This window comes from Artibeus jamaicensis, unplaced genomic scaffold, assembly GCF_021234435.1.
Source record: "Artibeus jamaicensis isolate MK-2021 breed Jamaican fruit bat unplaced genomic scaffold, CSHL_Jam_final contig_327, whole genome shotgun sequence".
Classification (NCBI taxonomy): Eukaryota; Metazoa; Chordata; class Mammalia; order Chiroptera; family Phyllostomidae; genus Artibeus; species Artibeus jamaicensis.
In genome coordinates, this window is record NW_026521772.1 from 1,563,887 (window position 1) to 1,583,926 (window position 20,040).

The following is a 20,040-nucleotide window of genomic DNA, read 5'->3' on the forward strand; positions in this document are numbered from 1 at the left end:
AAGGAATTTAAGAAACCAATGACTAGACTTATGGGGGGGAGATCACTTGGAAGATTATATAAGAGTCTAATCACTATGCTATTTACCTGAAACTAATATAAAAGAATATTGAGTGTAAACTGTAATTACCAAAAAAAAAAAAAAATGAAGCTTTCCAATGACACAGGCACACCATGAAGATTACGGGACTCACGGAAAAATCCAGGCCTGTCTAGTTATAAAGTCAATGGGTAATTGACAACCCCTCACAACACAGAAAAGCAAGATTATTGAACTGATTCAGCAGACTCTTCAGCACCTTTTTTTAAAATGCCACAGTGAATACAAAAGTTAGAGGAGGGCAGTTAGAAAAAATTAAACCTCACCTAATCTGTTTCACACTTTAACACCTTCATTCAAGCCTTCCAAAGAAGAAGAGGAAGAAGTAGGAAGAGGATGGGGGAGGGGTAGTGAGCAGCAGCAGAAGAGACAGGTTGAGTGAACCAACAAAGGTTAAGGTCAGTTTTAGAGCCAGAACGAGAATCCTGGTCTACCTCCTCAAGAGCTTGCTCTTTCAGCTCTGTATCAGTAGTTCTCAGTGGAGGGCAATTTTGTCCCCTAAGGGATACCTGGCAATGTCTGAAGAAATTTTTTGGCTGTCGTAACTGGGGTTGCTAGTGGGTAGAGGCCAGGGATACTGCTAAACAATATACAATACCCGGGGTACTCACCCACTGCCAAGAATTACGTATCTGGTCTAGTGCACCAATACCACCAAGGTTGAAAAAGCCTCCTCTATCTAAACCACCTAATCTTCTAGAATGACCAAAATCATTCCCTACGGTTTCCTACGGAATGCTAAGGTGCTGGATGGATTCATGGATCAAAGAGAACACTACTGTACCATCAGCTGGAAGCAAGACGCACATGGCCAGAATTCTGGTAGCGATACAGAACAGACAGTGATTCACGAACCATAATAACACCAGCTAAGAAAGCAATCTTTATTTTAAACTTCTTTTTAAATGACTGGCAGACTGGATATACCGATACCTAACAATGAAGCCTTGTGCTGGAGATCAAACTAAGGAACTGCAGACTGGTGAGGATACCCAGAACTCTTCTTGACCAACAGATAATAACCTACCAGATAATACATTCAACTCCATGTAAAATTATGGGTCTGACTGCAACATGAATTAGAATGATGAATTATATTAGAACACATGAGAATCATTAAGGCTAAAATAATATACAAACAGTGTAAATGATTTATGGAGATGATTAACTGCAAGTAGAATATACCCCCAAACAAAAAACAAACAAAAGGAATTAAACATACACAAATAGCATATCCATTAAGATGGCTACTATTAAAAAAAAAAAAGTATTGGCAAGGGGGTGGAAAAATCAGAACCCTGTGCGCTCATGGTGGGAATGTAAAACGGTGCAGCCGAGGAAAATGGGATGGCCGTTCATCAAAAACCACTCACAGCATCACCCACAATGCAGCGGTTCCACTCCTGGGTACAGACCCTGAAGAACTGAAAGCAGAGTCCCAAGGAGGTATCTACACACCAACGTTCAAAGCGCAGTATCAGTACTAATTAAGAGGTGAAAGCAGCCCAAATGCCTGCTGGCAGGTGAGCAGACAGACAAAATGAACACATACGCGCAGTGGAGTGGTGTTCGGCCTTGACAGGAAAGGTGCCACGGCTACAAAACGGATGAAACTTGAAGACATTATGCTGAGTAAACCGAGCCAGTCACAAAAAGACAAACACTGTTTGGTTCCAGTGACATGAGGCCTAGAACAGTCAAATTTACAGAAACACAAAGTTAAACAGTGACTGACAGAGGCTGGGCGGAGTTTCCATTTTGCAAGAAAAAGTTCTGGAGACTGAACAACAATGTACACCTACTTAGCATTCATCAACTTAAAAAATTGGTTACGATGGTAAATGTTATTATGTGTATTTTACCACAACTATAACTTTTAAAAATACATATACTGATACATATACTGATGTGACATACCACCTAGAGGTAACGCTGAGCAACATGCTGAAGAAGAAAACAGAACTCCTTGACCCTGCGTACCTTTCCCACTGCCCTTCTAGCATGCTGTCCTGCGTGGTGCTTCGTCCTGATTACCCAGCACCCCCCACTCCCAGTTTTCTACATCAGCAGTCAAAGCTCTTCAACGATTAATAAACCCAAGAGTTTTAAAATCCATCTGTAAGGCCTGTGGTAAATCTAAGTACTTCACACATATTATGCACCAACCATATTGTAACTGCCTTGAGCCATAGAACCTGCAAAGGTATATTAGTCAGAGAAATAATATGATTACAAGATAACCAAAATTAGCTTCAAAAAACATAACTTCTCAGGGACTACATTTACACACAAGTTTAATTCTGCCAAAAGACAATTGAGCTACATAAAATCACCTTACCAGAAGCTGTGGCCGCATTTTGTCATGTATGCTTCCTCGATCATATCGAAGCAGATAGGGCTAAAAAGAAAATAGAAAAATAATTGATACATTTTTAAAAAACAGTGATTTCAAATTGGAAAAGGCCAGCAACAATGCAACAAAATCACATTTTCATACACTGCTAAGTCTTCAAATATCCTATCAATGGAAGATGAAATTCCTGCATACCTACTTAAGAAATAAATAAATAAATAAATAAATAAATAAATAAATAAATTTCTGTTGGGCTGAATGAACTTCAGGGAATTGCAGGTAAAGTGACAATTCATTCAAGATGGCCTTAAGGGCCATCAAGCTCTGAACACACTGAGGAAGGGCACAGTGCAATGCAATCACAAGAGTCCTTAAGAAAGTTCCACCATCTTTTCCATCATCCCTGTACTCAAAAACACCTACCTATCCAGACCCACTCATTCAAATGCTCTTTTATTTCCCATCTCAAAGAAAATGAATTCCCCGAGGGATAAATTTACAATTCCAATTTCGGTAACTCTTCCAGGTAATGACGCTGATAATGATGGCTAACACTTAAAACAACACAGGCCAGATCCACTAAAACAACGACACGTACTAGTTCACTTAATCCTTACAACATCACAGTGTTGGTAGGTACCTGTTACTAGGCCTGTTTTATAGATGAGAAAATGGAGGTACAGAAATGGTCAAACTGAGGTCCACGGTCTTAGCCACAAGGATATCACTTCCAGGCACTACGAGTGAAACACCAAGTCCTCCCAACTACGACACAGTTCTGGCCAATGAAGCGTGGTTATTAATCTCTGAAAAGACACTGTCTACCAGAAAAGTGCAAAAGCTTATACAAAAAAGATTTCCCTTTATCCTTCCCTCCTCTTCCTTCCGAAAACTTGGGAGAAGTGTTGAGACAAACCACAGCCACCTTGGGACCCTGGAGATGAGCTGTGAACCAGGAAGCCAAGCCCCGGTCTCCCAGGACATCCAGGAGCAGCCGCACCAGCCCCCGACTGCCCGCCTCTGGGCTTCGCAGTGCGTGAGAAAGCAAACCCTCACCTGCTTAAGCCAGTATTTACCAAGTTTCCTGTCACTGGCACGCAAATCCAATTCTTACTAATAATACATGACAAACTGTAAATGAAAATTCACCCACTCCTTCAAGAAAAATTCCCCGGGCACAAACACTGTCTTAAACGTGAGGCTGTAAAGAGTTATCAAATCTCAATGCTGCACAAGCAGAGAGCTCACCCGCACACGTGCGGGTGCTGGCTCAGGCTCCACTGGCTTCGTCAGCTCTACTCTGCCAGGAGGAGAAGGCGAAATCTCCTCAAGGTGGGGGCTCGGTATTTTTCTTTTAAACAAAGTTCATCTTGCTCTCACTTGATGGAGTTAGGGAAGCTGGGTTAGGAGCCCTCTTGGCAGCGTGTGGATGAGAGCGCAGGCTGCTCTGTGACCCCAGGTTGCAGCTGGAGGATGCTGAAGAACAAGCGGACCTGGGATGAGGATTTCATCTCACAGGTACAGTCAGTCCCTGCTCGGTGCTCAGCACAGTTATCTCAGGGCTCAAACACAGAGTGGAGGCAACGCTTATTCCCCCACCCCCAACCTTTTTCAAAAACTTTACTTTTTTAAAGCATTTTTTGGTTTACGACAACACTGAGTTGAAAACAAGAAAACAGAGGCCTATAATACATGCCATATGCTGTGTGCGCGGATACTGAAAGCTGTATGCAGTACCTAGAAATTACTATCAGGTCAGTTTAGAAGAGAAGCTTTTAAGAAATGGCTTTAGAGTAACACGTGAATTAAAGAAAGTTTCCATTCTTTTCACCAAGAGCTAGCTTCTTAACCACATTAAAAGTCAAGACTTCCAGCAAAAATGGAATTCAACAGAAACGAACCCTACGTTAAATGAACGCCAGGTAAAACTATGCCACCTCTAGTTTTCTGACCTTGGGCAAATAGTTTAATCTTTCTAATTCTGTTTTCATTTGTGTAACTGGGATGATATTTACGTGAGAGAGTCACTGAACTGATTAATAAAACAGACTAAGGACTCGATGTAATTCCTAATATATAATAGTCATAAATGGTAGAATACACAAAAAGGCAATATGAAAAAATCTGTACCACTAACAGAAACTTGGGAAGAGTGGTATCCACCCAAGCAAAAAACTTCAAGAAATTCCTGTTAGAAATAAGTAGATGAGATAAAGGAAGACAGGGACTGACCTACTGTCCCCCTTCCCAAGAAAGGGCTGAAATAGCTAAAAAAATTACAACAATATATAGAAAAGATCCTAACAAAAGACCACAAACTCTTCGCAATTTTGAAGTGCAAAAATGTACCCAGAGTAGGTTTTGGGAAAAACTGTAAACAATCCATTTAGTACCCATTCCACTCTGCCAATCAACAGCCTGAGCTATAAGACTGAAGCATACATACACACATAGTTACTATATGAATAGGCAGCCAGACCAAACATTACACAGACACCTGAAATTTTATACAACCCCCAAAAAACTTCATATAGACCCCCCCAAATATTTACAGAACCATCAAAAGAAAGGAGGAAAGCACAAATAAGTTAAACCCCCTGCTGGGCCTGATCATGTCTCCGATACAATCAATTCTTGTACATCAACATGCAAGACAGAACATTCAATAGGAAAAAAAAAGAGAGAAAAGTGAATTCTTAATTCATAAAAGGGGAAATACACTGCCTTTCAAGTACATGCGAAGATGTTTCAACTCACTAGCAATCTAAAATGCAAATTAAAACAATAAAACACTCTCCCCATTCAATCATGAGAAAACTGGAATGCCAAGTATGTTAGGCAGCTTGTGGAAAAACAAGAGTCTTCATGCAGACACATTCTGGCATCCAACCTGCACCTAATATCCACACCCTCAAGACCACGCAATCCCACTCTCAAGATTACATTCAAACAGATATATACATCTACACACCCCCGAGTCTATGTATGTGCATATGTATATGTGCAGTACATGCGTATAAATGTAGATTTACATGTAGATGTGTATGTGTTTATGTGTATGCACACGGCTGGGTGCGTGTACGTATACAGCCAAGAAAAACATCCACGTCTGTCCACGGAATCTGTATGGGGACACTTGCATCAAGGCAGGCACTTAACTGTGACAGAGAATGAGAAGCAGCCTTATGCTCATAACGACTAGAACGGAGAAGTAAAATGTACTTAGACATACACTGTATGACACCATACGACAGTCATAAGGAATGAACCAAAGCTACATAGAGCAACATAGCTAAATGTTTTGTCAAGTGAAAACAGAAATGAAAATGAGATCTGTGGCATGATGCAATTTATATACATTTAAAACATGCAAAAATACATTATTTCACAGGGCTACATACAAAGACACACTATAAATCATAACAGAAAACAGTAAGAGGTCAGGAGAATAAAAACGAAGTGGGGGGAACTCAATCCCTTATTCAACAGGACCTAAAAATGTCATCAATAATAAGAGGTGCCATTAGATATTACTAAGGAAGAAACGACTCTAGTAACTAATGACAATACTTTCTTACCAGTTAGGAATTTCATGTTATCCTTCTCTAAAAAGAACACTACGCTTCTCTTAGACTTAAACAAGTTTGATCATACATCACTCTTGTGAGAAAAAAAACACATAACATACACATACCGTAATTAGGGTTTTCCTACATATTCTCATTCTTCAGTGTCTAACTCTTCTGAATCAGTACTTGACCAACTCACTGACATGCAGATTTCCCCAGACAATATATTCCATTACTTTGGTGAGGCTGCATTTTATGTAACAGAACTAACGCCACTGGCATTGGGATCTTAACCCGGGTTTACGTTCAGCCAGGTAAACTGCATATGACTCCAACTTCAGGAATGCTGCTGGGCATGTCTAACTCACCACATCCCAGAACCTCCTCCACCCTCACTCCCACAGACAAACATGTAATTCACAGGGAATAAGAGGGTAATTCACAACTGTCTCAGAGACTCTCTTCCAATCTGCTGAAACCTGCATGAAAATTCTCAGGCAGGCATTTTCCACTGCCACACATCTGCAAAAATGACGGCTCCTGCATGCAGTGGCCAGGTAGCCAAAGGGAATTTTTTCCAATTCCATCATCTATAGCATATAACCCATTTTTCAGAGACATGAACATGTAAAAGAAGAAAAAATGTCCAATTCGCAAAGAAATATAACAAAGTAAAACAAAGCAGAAAAGGAGCCTTGGATGGGCCAATGAACAAAGTGAAACACAATAGCTCACTCCACACTGGAGGTCAGAACTGAACAGCAAGCCGAGGACCTTCCTACTCTAGAAACCTGGGGGCTGGGGAGTAAAATGAAACAATTGTCCAGATACTGGACACCAGGCAGCACAGCACTGACAGCTTTGAGGGGAGATGAACAAATGCAGTGAACACTGTCACAAACCTAGTTCTTTACTTTCATACGAAGCTTCACAGGCCCAAGGAAAGAGAACACAAGACAGTGCAACAATCTCACCACGTCCAGGGAGGATTCAAGGGGAGAGGGTTTACAGGGCAGGACACCACAGAGGAAGGAGCTACAAGGAGAAGGAATTCTACAAATCTACACAGGGTTCTAGTCAAGTCTACTGCAGACGCTACTCACATGTGTGCAGGGTAAAACTCTACAAGGTCAGTTACAACATCACCAGGGGAGCCATCAACACACGGGGCATTCATTAGTGGTGTCATTAGTAGTAGAGCTAATAATCTAGCTCTAGAAAAAGAGGTCCTCACAATCCTCCTTAATTTTTTTTAATCCTCAAATGGAACAAACTGATATGCAAGTAACTCAACTTCATTCCAAAGTCCAACACTACAAAGGGAGAAAATAAAATCTATTATCTATCACTCGATAATGGAAAGTTTAAAATGTTTACCATCCAATAAATTACTAGACATGTGAAGTAACAGCAACTGGGACCCATAAACGAGAAACACCAGTCACGAGAAACAAAGAAATAAATAATGGATTTAGCAGAAAAGGACTTCAAAACATACATTACAAATATGCTCAATGACTTAAAGGAACACAAGAATACAATTAAGAGGAAAATGGAAGATATACAAAGAACTAATTGGAACTCCAGAGCTGAAAAATATGGTACCTGAAAACAAAGCGAAAAACACGGAAACTGAATGAGAAAGTACAATGCAATTGCAAGAAGTTTAAAAAAACACAACATCGGGTTATTTCTATAGGTTCATCCACACATGAAGCACAAGTTAAGGAAAGACAGACTAACAGACATAACATTACCTAAGTGGTATGAAAGAAATATTAAAGTGAAACCTATAAATCTCTAAATTGTACATCAGTTCTACACAGGACACAAGCCACCCCTTTGTCCAGTCCATGCTATATATGCTTAGTGGCCATCGGTCATCAAATCAGTCATCAAAAGAGAGAGACCAAGTTCACACAACTTTTATTACAGTATATGTCCGATTAATTAATTTTATTATTTTTGTTAATCTCTTCCTGTTCCTAAATTATAAACTAAACTTTATCATAGGTAAGAATGTACAGGAAAAAACCTAGTACATATATACAGGGATGGGCAAAAGTAGGTTTCCAGTTACGAGTACATGAAACAGTTTATTCTTGTATTATTAGTTATTGTATTATTTTCCATATGAACAACTGTAAACTTGCTTTTGCCCACCCCTGTTACTTCCGGCAGAAGTAACACCTGCTTGTGTGGTTGGTAGGGTACGTGAATGTCTCACACAAGATAGACAGCAATTTGAAAGTTTCACCTAAAATGTCATGTTAGGAACCATTCTGCCTGGTTTCAGAAGCTGTAATCCCCCCATGGCTAAGGCTGAGTGAGAGACCTTGGAACCCTAAGCCACTAAGGAGACAAAGCTTACCTCCCTGGCAGGGGCGCTGCCTCTGCCCACTTTACTTCACCCAGTCTGGCCCCCAGTGCATGACCAGTTAGCCAATGATGGGTAAGATTCCTCAGGGGAGGGAGGACCTAAGACAGGCGCGGTCACAAGGAGGCCCTCAGGGAAGGACTTAGGGGACTATGGAGAAAGGGGGTGATGGACTCTCACCCCTTGGCTTTGACATAGCCTGAGTCCTCATTCTGTCTGCGAGAAGTCTCCTAAACTCTTGGCTACCTTACTTCCCCTGCCACACTTGCCAGAGATGGCCACTTCCCCTGCCTGAAACAATGCCAGAGGTGGGTGGGGCACTGTGCTGGAAAGGGCAGGTTCCTTGGGGCAATCAGGCCTAAGAAAGAATGCATAAAATCCTGTGAAACCTGCTTTGGTAAGAATGTCCTCAATTTTCTGATAAGGGTCCAAGCACGAAATGATTTTGTTCCAAAGTTTTATGGTCCTTTAGCTATCTGGCCCTGACTCAGAATAAGCCCTCCTAGTCCTTTGAATGTTATCGTTTGATCCTTACTGCCTGACAATGATTGATGACAACTCTAAACGTGTGTACCCCACTAACAAAGCTTCAAAATACATGAAGCTGACAGAATTAAAAGATAGCCAAATGCACAATCATAGTTGGAATATAAAGACTATAACACTCCTCTTTCAGTAATCAACAGAACAAGTATGTAGAAAAATCTATTGGAGTACAGAGAATTTAAACAACACATCATCCACCTTGATTATTTGACATTTACAGAACAGACCAGCCTATACACTGCAAAATACTCATTTTCTTCAAGTGCATATGGAACCTTAACCAAGAGGTGGACCATGAAACAAGACTCAATAAATTTTAAAGGACTAAAGTCATATAAATCATATTCTCCAAACCAAGCTGAATATATCAGAAATCAATAACAAAATGATATCCAGAAAATTCTCATGTAAAAATTAACATATTTCTAAATAACCTATGATTCCAATAAGAAATCACCACGTTAGACAATTTCTGAGATAGGACACAAAGTCATAAACCATAAAAGAAAAATTCCAGAAGGTGGACTTAAAATTTAACACTTTCAAGCTTCAAAAAGCACCATTAAAAAAAATTAAAAGGTAAGCAACAGACTGGGAGAACATATACATATACATAGAAGTAACAAGAGATTTGCATCCAGAATTTATAAAGAACCCTTACAACTAAAGACAAACAACTTAAGAGAAGAATGGACACAAGATTACAATACTTTATTTTAAAATATGCAAGTGTAAAATAAGCTCAACTTCATCAGTTATTAAGGTATTGCAAATTATGACAATCAGAAACTACTACCACCAGAATGACTAAAATTTGAAAGACTGAAAACACTGAGTTTTGACAAAGACGTAGAACTGGAATTCTTAGAGTACTGCTGCAAAATGATGCAGCCACTTCAGAAAAGAGTTTTGCAGTTTCTTATAAAGTTACAACATACACTTGGCCATACAAGCCAGCAATACCCAAGAGATGTAAAGATATATTCACATAGAAACCCGAATGTAAATGTTTACAACAGCTTTCTCCATAATTGCCAAAAACTAAAAGCAAAGAAACTCAAGTACCTTTTAACTGATAAATACATAACAAATCATGTTATTTTCAAATAATGTAATACTACTCAGCAATTAAAAAAAATAGTGATACATTCAACATGACTGAATCTCAAAAATACATTGTGCCAAATGAAGGAAGTGAGATACAAAAGACTCTACATTGAATGACTTCATTAACAAAAATCCTAGGAAAGCCAAAACTATATGATAGAAAACAGATCAGAGTACTGGCTGCCCGGAGTCAGAGGTACGGTTAGAAGTTAGAGTGCAACTGAACGTTCTGGGGTGATGGAAATATTCTGTTTCTTGATTAAGGCAGTGGTTACACAGACGTATTAATGTGTCAAAATTTTCTGAACTATTCGCTTAAAAGTGGTGTCTTCTACTATATGCAAATTCTGTCTTAATAAAGCTGATTTTAAACAAAATTTCCAGCCTCTAAATAAAGTCAGGGAAACATAATGGTTAAGAACCTGAGCTCTGAGCGATAACATCTGAACATAAATACTGATACCACCGTTATTAACTACATGAGCTGAGACAGGTAACATACCCTCTCTAACCCTCCTTTCCTCGTCTATTAAATGGGAATTATAAAGGTATCTGCATCAAACAGTTGCTGCACTGATTGAATAACTAATGTTAAACCCTTCGATTTGTGCCTAGCAAATAACAGCTTATATGCCAGCACATAGTAGTATTGTTGTAAGTCTTGTACCAAGTCAGTTGTTAATACAGCACATTCACTCTTCCCATCAGAGTGGACTTGACATTTATGACCTGAGTTTCAAGTATCTACGAAAAAGCCCCCGAGAGTACTCTGTGATTTCTACTAAACCCACTTGGTCTCATTATCCCTGTTTGAGCCAAATGCCCACGGCTGAGCTAATGCGGAGGCCAGGGGACTGGATTACTTGGGCCTAAGATCATGCGTGCGAGCTCTGGATTTGGGGACAAAGAGCACCCACCCAAACCCACACCAATTAGGAAGAGAGAAAGAAGGATTCCCAAAGACAGTGCCAGAAATACAGTGAACAGAAATCATACCACCTACTACAATACACCTTTCTCTCTTCCCAGAAAGACAAAAATCAGTTCATGAAACTTAATTATAAAAAAAAAAGGATGATTACATATGAGAAGATGAAGAGAAAACACGTTATTCAATGAAAATATTATTTGAGGTTCTAGGGACCTATACCAATACAGCCTGATACATACGAAGAAAAGCAGAGGACAAAAAACAAGCAAGGAGAAAGGCAGAGATGGGGAGACACCCCATGTTAAAAACGAGTCAAGAATTTAGGAATCATTTTCATCTTGTACAATACAAATTTTAACAGGAAAGAGAAAAACGACTATCAAAGCCTTTCCCCCAGGCGACAGAAGCTTTGAGGGAGGATTTGGGCTAATACTATTTCAAATAGAAAGAAATCGCCATCAAGAACAAATACACATGTGCAAGGATAAAATGAGCAGCAAGGGTTAAGGCTGTAGTTATTCTAACAATTCTTAGATGGACTACGTCAACTGAGTAATGCTGGTTCATTATGGGGAAAGGTTTGTAAAGGGAAAGGCAGCCTCCACTCAGCACACTCTTGGTAATGACCTGCGACGGTGCAAGTGCCTCCCTCTCTCAATGTGCAGACCAGAAAGTGGAAGTCTTTCATAGCCTGCTTCACGCTCGTCTTTCATTCTCTCTGCCCTTTTATTCACCAAAATATTCTGCTGACACTATGTGGACAGAAGGACCATAACGAACTGCTACAATATGGCCTTTCGGTTCTATTGTCATCCAAATGGTGTGTGTATCCCCAAGCAAAGGATTCAAGTTTTGATTTGCAGATTCTAGGAATTTATTGACTGATGTCACTATAATAACAATGTAACAAATTATAGTTTATCTCAGGAGTTGAATATACTTTCATATCTATTAAGAATGCTTTTTAATAGTTTGATAGACACTGCAACAAGAATGGTCACAGGTTTCGTCTGAAGCGCTCGATATGATTTATAGGTAATGGCTGCCTGGGGTGCAAGGCAGCGAGTCAATATCCAGATTCAGAAGAGTATTTAACATCGAAGTGAAAAAATGATGCCAGGATATGACAGTTATATGATTAAAAGGTATTTCTTTGCCTTAAATCGTGAGCTCCTTTCAGGAAAGTGTATTATTAATAGACACAAGAGTCAGTGACATTTAATAAATGTTATACCTATTTAATGTAGATCCTACCTACTTTTTATCAGACAGATGGAGTTAATGTTCCCACAAGCGGCTACTATCTTCTTGAAAACTATTTCTGCCGCAACTTAGAGAATCCCTGGGACTTGCCGAGGTAGAAAAGGACCTCTCGGGTGTTTGAGAAAGCTAATGCAGAGGCAGTAGTAATGTGAAAGAATAAAAGAAATTGTCTTCCAAATACAGACCAGACTCAAGTCACTTTAGTTAAATGGGTCACCTAAGAAATATTTGAAAAATCAAAGCAACAAAGACTTCCTCTGAATGCCAAAGATTTTTCCAACTGCAAGCTAAATACCACTCTCTCCTGGTATCACCGTTCTCTCCCTCGGTCTCACTGTTCGAATTACCTGCAGTTCAATAACGTGTACTTTCAATCCTTCGGATGAAAGAAACATTAAAGTGAAAACTACTCCCTAAAATGATCAATTCTGCAATTAACTATAAACTTATTTTCAAATACGATGTAAGTTGGGAGGCCAATATGTGTCTCGTAGGCATCTGACTTTCCATCCACTGTTCTCAAGAAGTCATGTCTTTATCACCAGGGGGCTTTCCCAAACTACACCGCCCACCCCGGCCTCCGATTCTGATACGCCCGCTCAGGATGTGAGGCAGACAGGCAGTAGGAGGCAGAGGTTAGGGATAAAGACACGCATGCAATCATGAAGCTGCTGTGTCCCACCATTCTACCACATTCAAAACCACTAGACTGAATACATGTACTCAGACCTATGGGTCTGGAGTTTTCTAATTCCGTACAAAGAATGCACTCACTTGAGAACTGGGAGATCTGAGTTCTCAGTTTGCCCCTTAGCTGTCTGTCCAATAACATCTTTGCACTTCAATCAAAATGTGGTATTAGTATCATATTAAAATTGGAAGTCTATATAACCTCACAAAATTGCTCTAAGGATAAAATGTAGTGTGAAGTGTGAACATCTTTAAAATGTAATGAATAAGGAATTATCGTCCTTATTCAAACCAGCCTTGCTCAGGTGTAAAAGCATAGAGTAACTGGGACTTTTCGGGCTGACCTAGAGGCATACAAGACAAGACCAACCACCCGGAGCCAATTAGAAATGAAAAGGACTCCTTCAGCCTTGCCTCATCCTTATTGTCCTACCTACTCCAAAAGCTTGGCCAAATAACATCCAGCTTGAGAAGCAGGAAACTGGATTCCCACTGATAAATTCTTCTGAACAGTCAACCTCACCAGAAAAAGAAATAACGGACTAATGAGATTCTTAAATCTCGTTTCAGTTTTAACTGAAAACTCTCACTAGACACTTCCAATGAGAGTATTAAAGAAAACGGAGTAATCTAATCAACACAGAACTCAGAGGCTGGACTGAAATTTTTTAAAACTAGGTGGCAGATTAATAAAAATCTATGCAACTGTACTCTTAAAAATAAAGAACAAAAAAGTGCCAGCGACTTAACTCCCCCATCCCTCTCCAATTTCCTATAACATAACCTGTAGTAGTAAGTACAATGAAACTCATATGGTGCCCGGCAGACAGTAACTGCCAAACAAGTATTTGCTGGATTCCCTAATTTCTCACATCTTTTTAACACTATTTTGGTGTACCTACATGCATGCTTTTAGGGTTTTTATGGCCTACTGAAAACCGAAATGCAAATGGTAGCTGAAAAGACACATGAATCCTGAAAATCCTCACTTTGTCTCATTAGCTTCTACTTTATCACATGGCCCTCTCTACCGAGTATGAGCACAAATAATTCTTAGACTCAACCATAAGCTACTTTAAGTTGTTTATAAGGAACAATCACAATTATAGGCATTTCAATGAAAAGTGAATTAATTCTGAAACCTAAATTTCAGACAAAAGCAAAAACACGAATAGACGTTATTAACCACAAGAACTAGAAACCACGAGTCCCAATCAATCCTATCATAGCTACTGCTGACCTTTGCACAACTCAGGGGGTAGGGGCACCCACCCCCACACAGCTGAATATCCCCTTGTAACTTCTGACCCTACAGTTGGCCCTTCCCATGGTGAATTCAACCAATCACGGATGGAAAACAGTATTTTCCATCCTCAGTTAGGTATAAGAAAAAGACTTTTCATTCAGCACTGGTTGTATCCACAGATGCAAAACCACGGATACAAAAGAGTGGACTGTATTTATTGGGGGGGGGGGGGAATCCAAGTATAAATGGACACAGGCACTTCAAAGCCCTGTGTTCAAGAGTCAACTGTTAATGACACCAACTCAGACCATCCTCCACCCTGAAGGGAATCAACTTCCTCTATGACAGTGCAAGCTAACTTCCCACATCACTTACATTCTAAGTCTACCTACATACAATTTCCTCCCAAGGAAACACAAAATCCTACAGTTCTCACTCAGCTGAATGAAATTCCTTCCTCACAATTTCATCATTCAGACTGTGTTTTGGACACAAATCCAATGACAATCCCAAAACTCTCTCAACAAGACAATCAACTCCATCGTTCACTTACTATGGCTAACCCCTGTCTGCCATATATCCTAATTGAATACGATGGGGCATCATTCAACATGCCAACTAGGATGACAAAGAGTCTAAACACCTAGCGTTTCTCAAGTCAGAAGTTCCAGTATTCTCTAGTGTATTTGACAAGGCTGGTGGCTAATCTGGCACGTGGATAAGGTTTAGTAAATGTGGTTCCCTCTATCAAGACATTCGGCTGAGAAGTGAAAGTTTTTTTGTGAACAGACTTTCTTGGCTACAGCAGCCCCAACAGCAGATTTAAAAGGGGGTTGGTTCCCTTTGAAATAGAAGATATGTAAACGTACACACGACAGATACTTACATGAAATACAACTTCTCCTTAAAACATCCATACCCATGCTTAGAGCACCATCTGCTCCACTTTCAATGAGTAAATTCTGGCCAAAAACTCGGTCCCTCGGCATCTCAGGAACCTTAACCCCTCTCCCTTTACAAGTTTAATTCACTTCGATAGGCAATCCGCACAGACGGGAGGATACCTCATTCACCAGACAGCCAGAAAATTCAAGGCCCAACTTTCTCCTCCCATGCACAAGCATTTATTTGACTTTCCATCTCGCCCCCCCCCGCCCCTTATTTCTTATTACCTAAACTCCGTTCTCTCCCTCCCCACCAGTTCTTAAACCCCACCCTGCCTCGGGTCTCCAACATTCCGGCATCTCAACCCCAACCACCAGCTCCAATGCCCCTGCAGCACCGAAAGCCCACCTCTCATCGGACCCACCAGCCCCAAAAGCAGAAGCACAGACTTGAGTGACAGGAGGGGGCTGCTATTCAAACCCACCATACGAAGTCGTTGCTTTTGTCCTCGTAGGAGTTGATGAGCCCGTTGCAGAGGGGAGCAAGCAGAGGTCGCTTCCTGCTGCCGCTGCCGAGGCTGGAGCCGCTCCCTCCTCCACCGGCACTGGGCCTGGCCGCGCAGCTGAGCCGGGACAGGCCCGCGGACACCACCCCGCCGCCGCTCCCGCCGCCGCTGCCGGACACGGCGGCCGCCACCAACACAGGCCGCACCGGGCCCCCGATGCTGCCAGAGCCCGCGGCCTGGGCCGCCCCACCGGACACCAACGCCGCCGCCGAAGCCGCCACGGACGGGGGCGACGGGGAAGAGGATAAGGACGAGGAGGCGGAAGTTACCGAGGAGGCCGCCGAGGAGCCCGGGCTGGTCCCGGCGGAGCCCGACCCGGCCTGGCGGCTCCCGGACATCGTGACTCCCTCTCCTCCGGCCGGGCGCTCGGAGGAGAGGGACCGCGACCCGCCGCCGCCGCCCCTACCCTCCCGATCAGTGCATCCTGAGGACGCGCGCCACGCCAGGAGGTGGGGCCGAGGAACAATAAAGTTGGTTTTTGTAAGGCGACCACACAACAGCGTCCGACGGGAGGGGGCGGAGGAAACTAATCAGGCAGAGTGGAAACCACTACCGCTCCCGAGGCCGCCGCCGCCGCGGCCCCTGCCGCAGCCAACCCGGGCGCGCCGTGGGCCGGCCGTGCGCGTGCGCGAGCGGCGGAAGGGGCGGGAGCGGCGGGGGATCTGACTTTAGACGCGGCCCGGGCGGTGCTCAGACCGCACGGCGCGCGCCCGGCGACGGGAGCCGCCTGGTAACGATTACAGCCCTCGGCGAGAGCTGTTTTTGTTCTTGGCGTACCGGAGAGCAGGCTTTTTTCATGGGTGACCAAGCGAAGGAAACAGGAATGAATGGTCGGGGTGGCGGAGTGATTGGAGGGGGAAAACCCTCAAAAAGCGACTGCGCACGCGCACCCTGGGTTACCCTGGGTCCCGCTTCGGTCCAAAAAGAGCGGCGCGGACGCGGAGTGGCCGAACCACGCATGCGTGCGGGAGGGTCGCATTCCTGAACGTGAGGAGGGAGCGGTCTCTGTCTCGGGAGAGGCAGGCGGCTTGACCCAGGGGTGAGGGCACGACAGGTGCTTGGGAATAAGGAACTGAGGGCCCTGTACCCCGGACGAACAGAAAGGACCTAGAAGCTCCGAGCAGTGGAGAGCACTGGACTGGGAGGCAGGGACCCCACGCTCTGCTGTTTGAAGCTATTCCACAGTACGGTGACAAATAAATTAAGATGAAGTCAGTCAGCAATGCATTGTAAGTGGAAAACGTTGTGACAAATGTTACCAATTGTATGGATTCAGCCATGAACTCTTCCGTATTGAACGTTGTTTACCAAACTAAGCATATCAACAGTGGGAGAGCAAAGTACACCCAACCAGTTCAGTCAGAAACCCCGTTTAATGTGGATCTGGTGTAATTCTAGCACAAAACAAGTAAGCCTGGCATGTAAAACCACCAGAAAATGTGCAATTTCTGGTAGGCGTTTTGGAATATTAAGAATTGATCACACCATTTCATTTGCCTTTTTGAGAATCCCTGAGATGTAAATTAGAAAAACTGAACTGGGTGATTTTTGGTGTTCTTTCTAACTCTATCATTCCCTGATTCTTAGACGGAAAGTTCACAGATTTAATTGTCCCCTTGCTTTGAAGACTAGGGACGCGGGCCTTTCCCTGGGCACATCTGTCCATGCTGAGGGGGAAGGGTCAGGGACGGGCCTAGATGAAGGCCAAGCGCTGAGACCCGGGCATTCACCTGGGCGGGGAGCCACCCAAAGGCCGCAGGCCTCCTCAGCTCTGCGTTAGCGTCTCGCCCTCCACTTCCAGCTCAGGTTTCTGCTCAGAAGGGTAACACGGGAATGGGCTAACCAGACCACTCCCCTCGCACGAACATTGCAATATCCAACCCTTGTTTAGGTTCACTGCCAAGACCCACGTGAAATGTGAGGTCTTACTGATATTTTTATAGAGATAGTTTCACCTTTGTTTGTGCTCCTGGGATATTTTGTTTGCACTTATAATATTGTCTTAGTCGTGTATGCGTGAAGGCTGTCAGGTTCAGCTTTGTATTCCCAGCATGTAATGCAAGGTCTGGCCTATCATAGGTAGTTATCAAATATTTCTTCACCAACAAATGAATAAAGCAGTTGGTCTCATTTTAATTAGTTGTTGAAAGTGTGCCTTTCCAACTAAATTATAAGCTTCATGAAAGACAGGACCATATTGGTTCTCAATGCACCTTTGATTTATTTTTTCTTAAAAAGTGCATAAATAAATGAATGCAAAGAATTTGATTAATGTTTGTTGAACAACATTTAGACCTGGTGTAGGCAAGGAAGAAATTAAGAAGTTTATAAAAATTGCTCCTACATTTAGCAAGTGTATGAAATAATTGAAAAATTGGAAAAATATGTTTAAAAAAAACCAAAGAATATTACCAAGGAGCACATGGAAAAGGCTTACAGAGCAGAGCAGAGAAACACTGTAGGACCTGGAGCAAGAACAAGTGCTGAGGGCCGTGTTGGTGGTGGGAAGGCCTAGAGAGAAAAGTAGGCTTGATTAATCAGTGTAATTAAAGTCACGAGTCCAGCAAATAAGTAAAAACGCTTACATCAAGTTCAGATACCTATTTGGTAGAGGCAAAGCATTTATTCAGGAAAAATTCATCTGGGGGAAGACTAAGCAGCCGTGAATCCACTTTGGAAAATAGCCTGGAAGCAGCTGGAAACAATGAAGACATTAAGTGGGGGCAAAATACATTCAAAGTGTCCTTGTGAAGATTAAGTTTTCAGCAGATTTATCTTTCAGAAGGGATGGGAAGTTAGGAGCAAAGAGACTAATTAGGAAAAAAGCATAGTAGCCCGAGCATAAGTGGTGAGATTGTAGATTAGGGTACAGACAAGGGAAGTAAGGGGATAGTCTGAGAAAAACACAAAGGAATCTAGGAGCAGCTTACTCCCTAAAAGAATCTTTCCCGTGCTTGAGGAAATGAGCCATGTCTGTGTTCATCACTGTCTTTCTCAGCACTTGACACAAAGGCCAGCAAACTGGTTAAGTAAAAATGATGGAGTACGAACAGGAGTGATCCCAGAGATGACTCTGAGGATAACAACGTGATGACAGTTGGAGACGGCCGGTAGATAGTTCAGTGTTAGATGCACTGTATGATTGTAGAATGAAAACACCATCAAGTGAGCGCGTCCAGACAGTGACTGAAAGTCAGGCTAAGGCGCAGGAGAAAGTTCAGCTCATGAGAGAAATACAATTGCAGGTTCCTGAACTTTGCCTCCAGATTCTGAGTCTACAAGTCTGGGCTAGGGCCTATGAATATGCACTCTTACCAGCACCTTTCGAGAAACACTGATTGATATTGTAGGTAACATAAGAAATATATAAAAGTCCCTTCGAGGTAGCTTATTCTGGGGACAAAGGGATACGACCCCAGCTTAGAAGACTCCAAGGAAAAAATCAAAAGTGCTTAGTATTACCACTTTTGTAAGACTTTGGTAAATACCAGGTAAGTTAATGAAGACTTCTGAAAGGCAAGAAGTTTTTACTTATTAGTTTTTACTGGCAAGATCTTCTGGGGAAGCAGAAGAGAGGAACCATGACAAAACACAGAAGCACGAAAAGGAAGTCACACAACTTAGGAGAAGAAGCAAATTGGAGAAGGGATAAAGCATTAATGGAAAGTGGAAGTAAATGTAAAATAAAAACTGAGTTCTAATAATGAATTCCACCTCATTGTTAAATACATTAACAATGTGACAAAATGACAACACGAAGTCTAAGGTCTTCCACAAAAACACTGCTACTGAAGGAAAATCTAATGGAGTTAAGAAGAAATGGAACTACCTAGAGAATCAGACTTCCCAGGCATATTTCTGAAGTGTCTTATCCAAATATAATATTCCAGGGAAATGACACCACTAGTTTTCATCTCCACCTCGCTCTACCCTTTGGTGACCGATCTCAAGACAGGACCCTCCCTAAAAAGCTGTACGTACCTGACTCACCTGAAGGTTTTGCTGTTGGCCCTGTTTCCTGTTTCACCAACTCTTTCTCCAAATGTCTCTAGAAAGAATAGCTTCCTGTCAAGTTTCTTCTTGCTTAATTTAATGTGTTTGCTTTGTTAAAAAGAAAAGATGGGGGATGCGAAATAAACATGGTGTTGAAAAGCTAAATGGATGAGAAAAAGGAGAGAAATGTTTCCTGTTAGGGTTGGACAAGAAATAGAAAAGCTTCTGTAACCTGATTGCATGAGAAGGTGTCTAGCAGAAACTTTTCCATGATCTGCTGGTAAAATGAAAAGCGCCAACTTATACATTAGAACCTGAGGTAGACACCTGTGGAGAACTATGATTTCTTAGAGTTATTACTTGAGAACACTCTCTTCCAAAAATGTCCGTCACATGGTTTTCATCATTAGAATTGC

The 20,040-nt window shown here is 42.1% G+C and overlaps 1 protein-coding gene across 3 annotated transcripts in view; it reads right to left on the reverse strand.

The window, feature by feature from the left end:
* The window catches only part of COP1 (COP1 E3 ubiquitin ligase), a 114,343-nt gene extending 98,104 nt beyond the window's left edge, over positions 1-16,239 (reverse strand). For all 3 annotated transcript variants that reach the window (XM_037145577.2, XM_037145578.2, XM_037145576.2), the window contains exons 1-2: positions 15,551-16,239; positions 2,438-2,497 (exon numbers count right to left, since the gene is read on the reverse strand). In XM_037145577.2, coding sequence (XP_037001472.1) covers positions 2,438-2,497; positions 15,551-15,969 — 479 coding nt within the window. In that variant the 5' untranslated portion in view covers positions 15,970-16,239. The remainder of the gene's footprint in view (positions 1-2,437; positions 2,498-15,550) is intronic.
* Between the last annotated feature and the right edge of the window lie 3,801 nt (positions 16,240-20,040).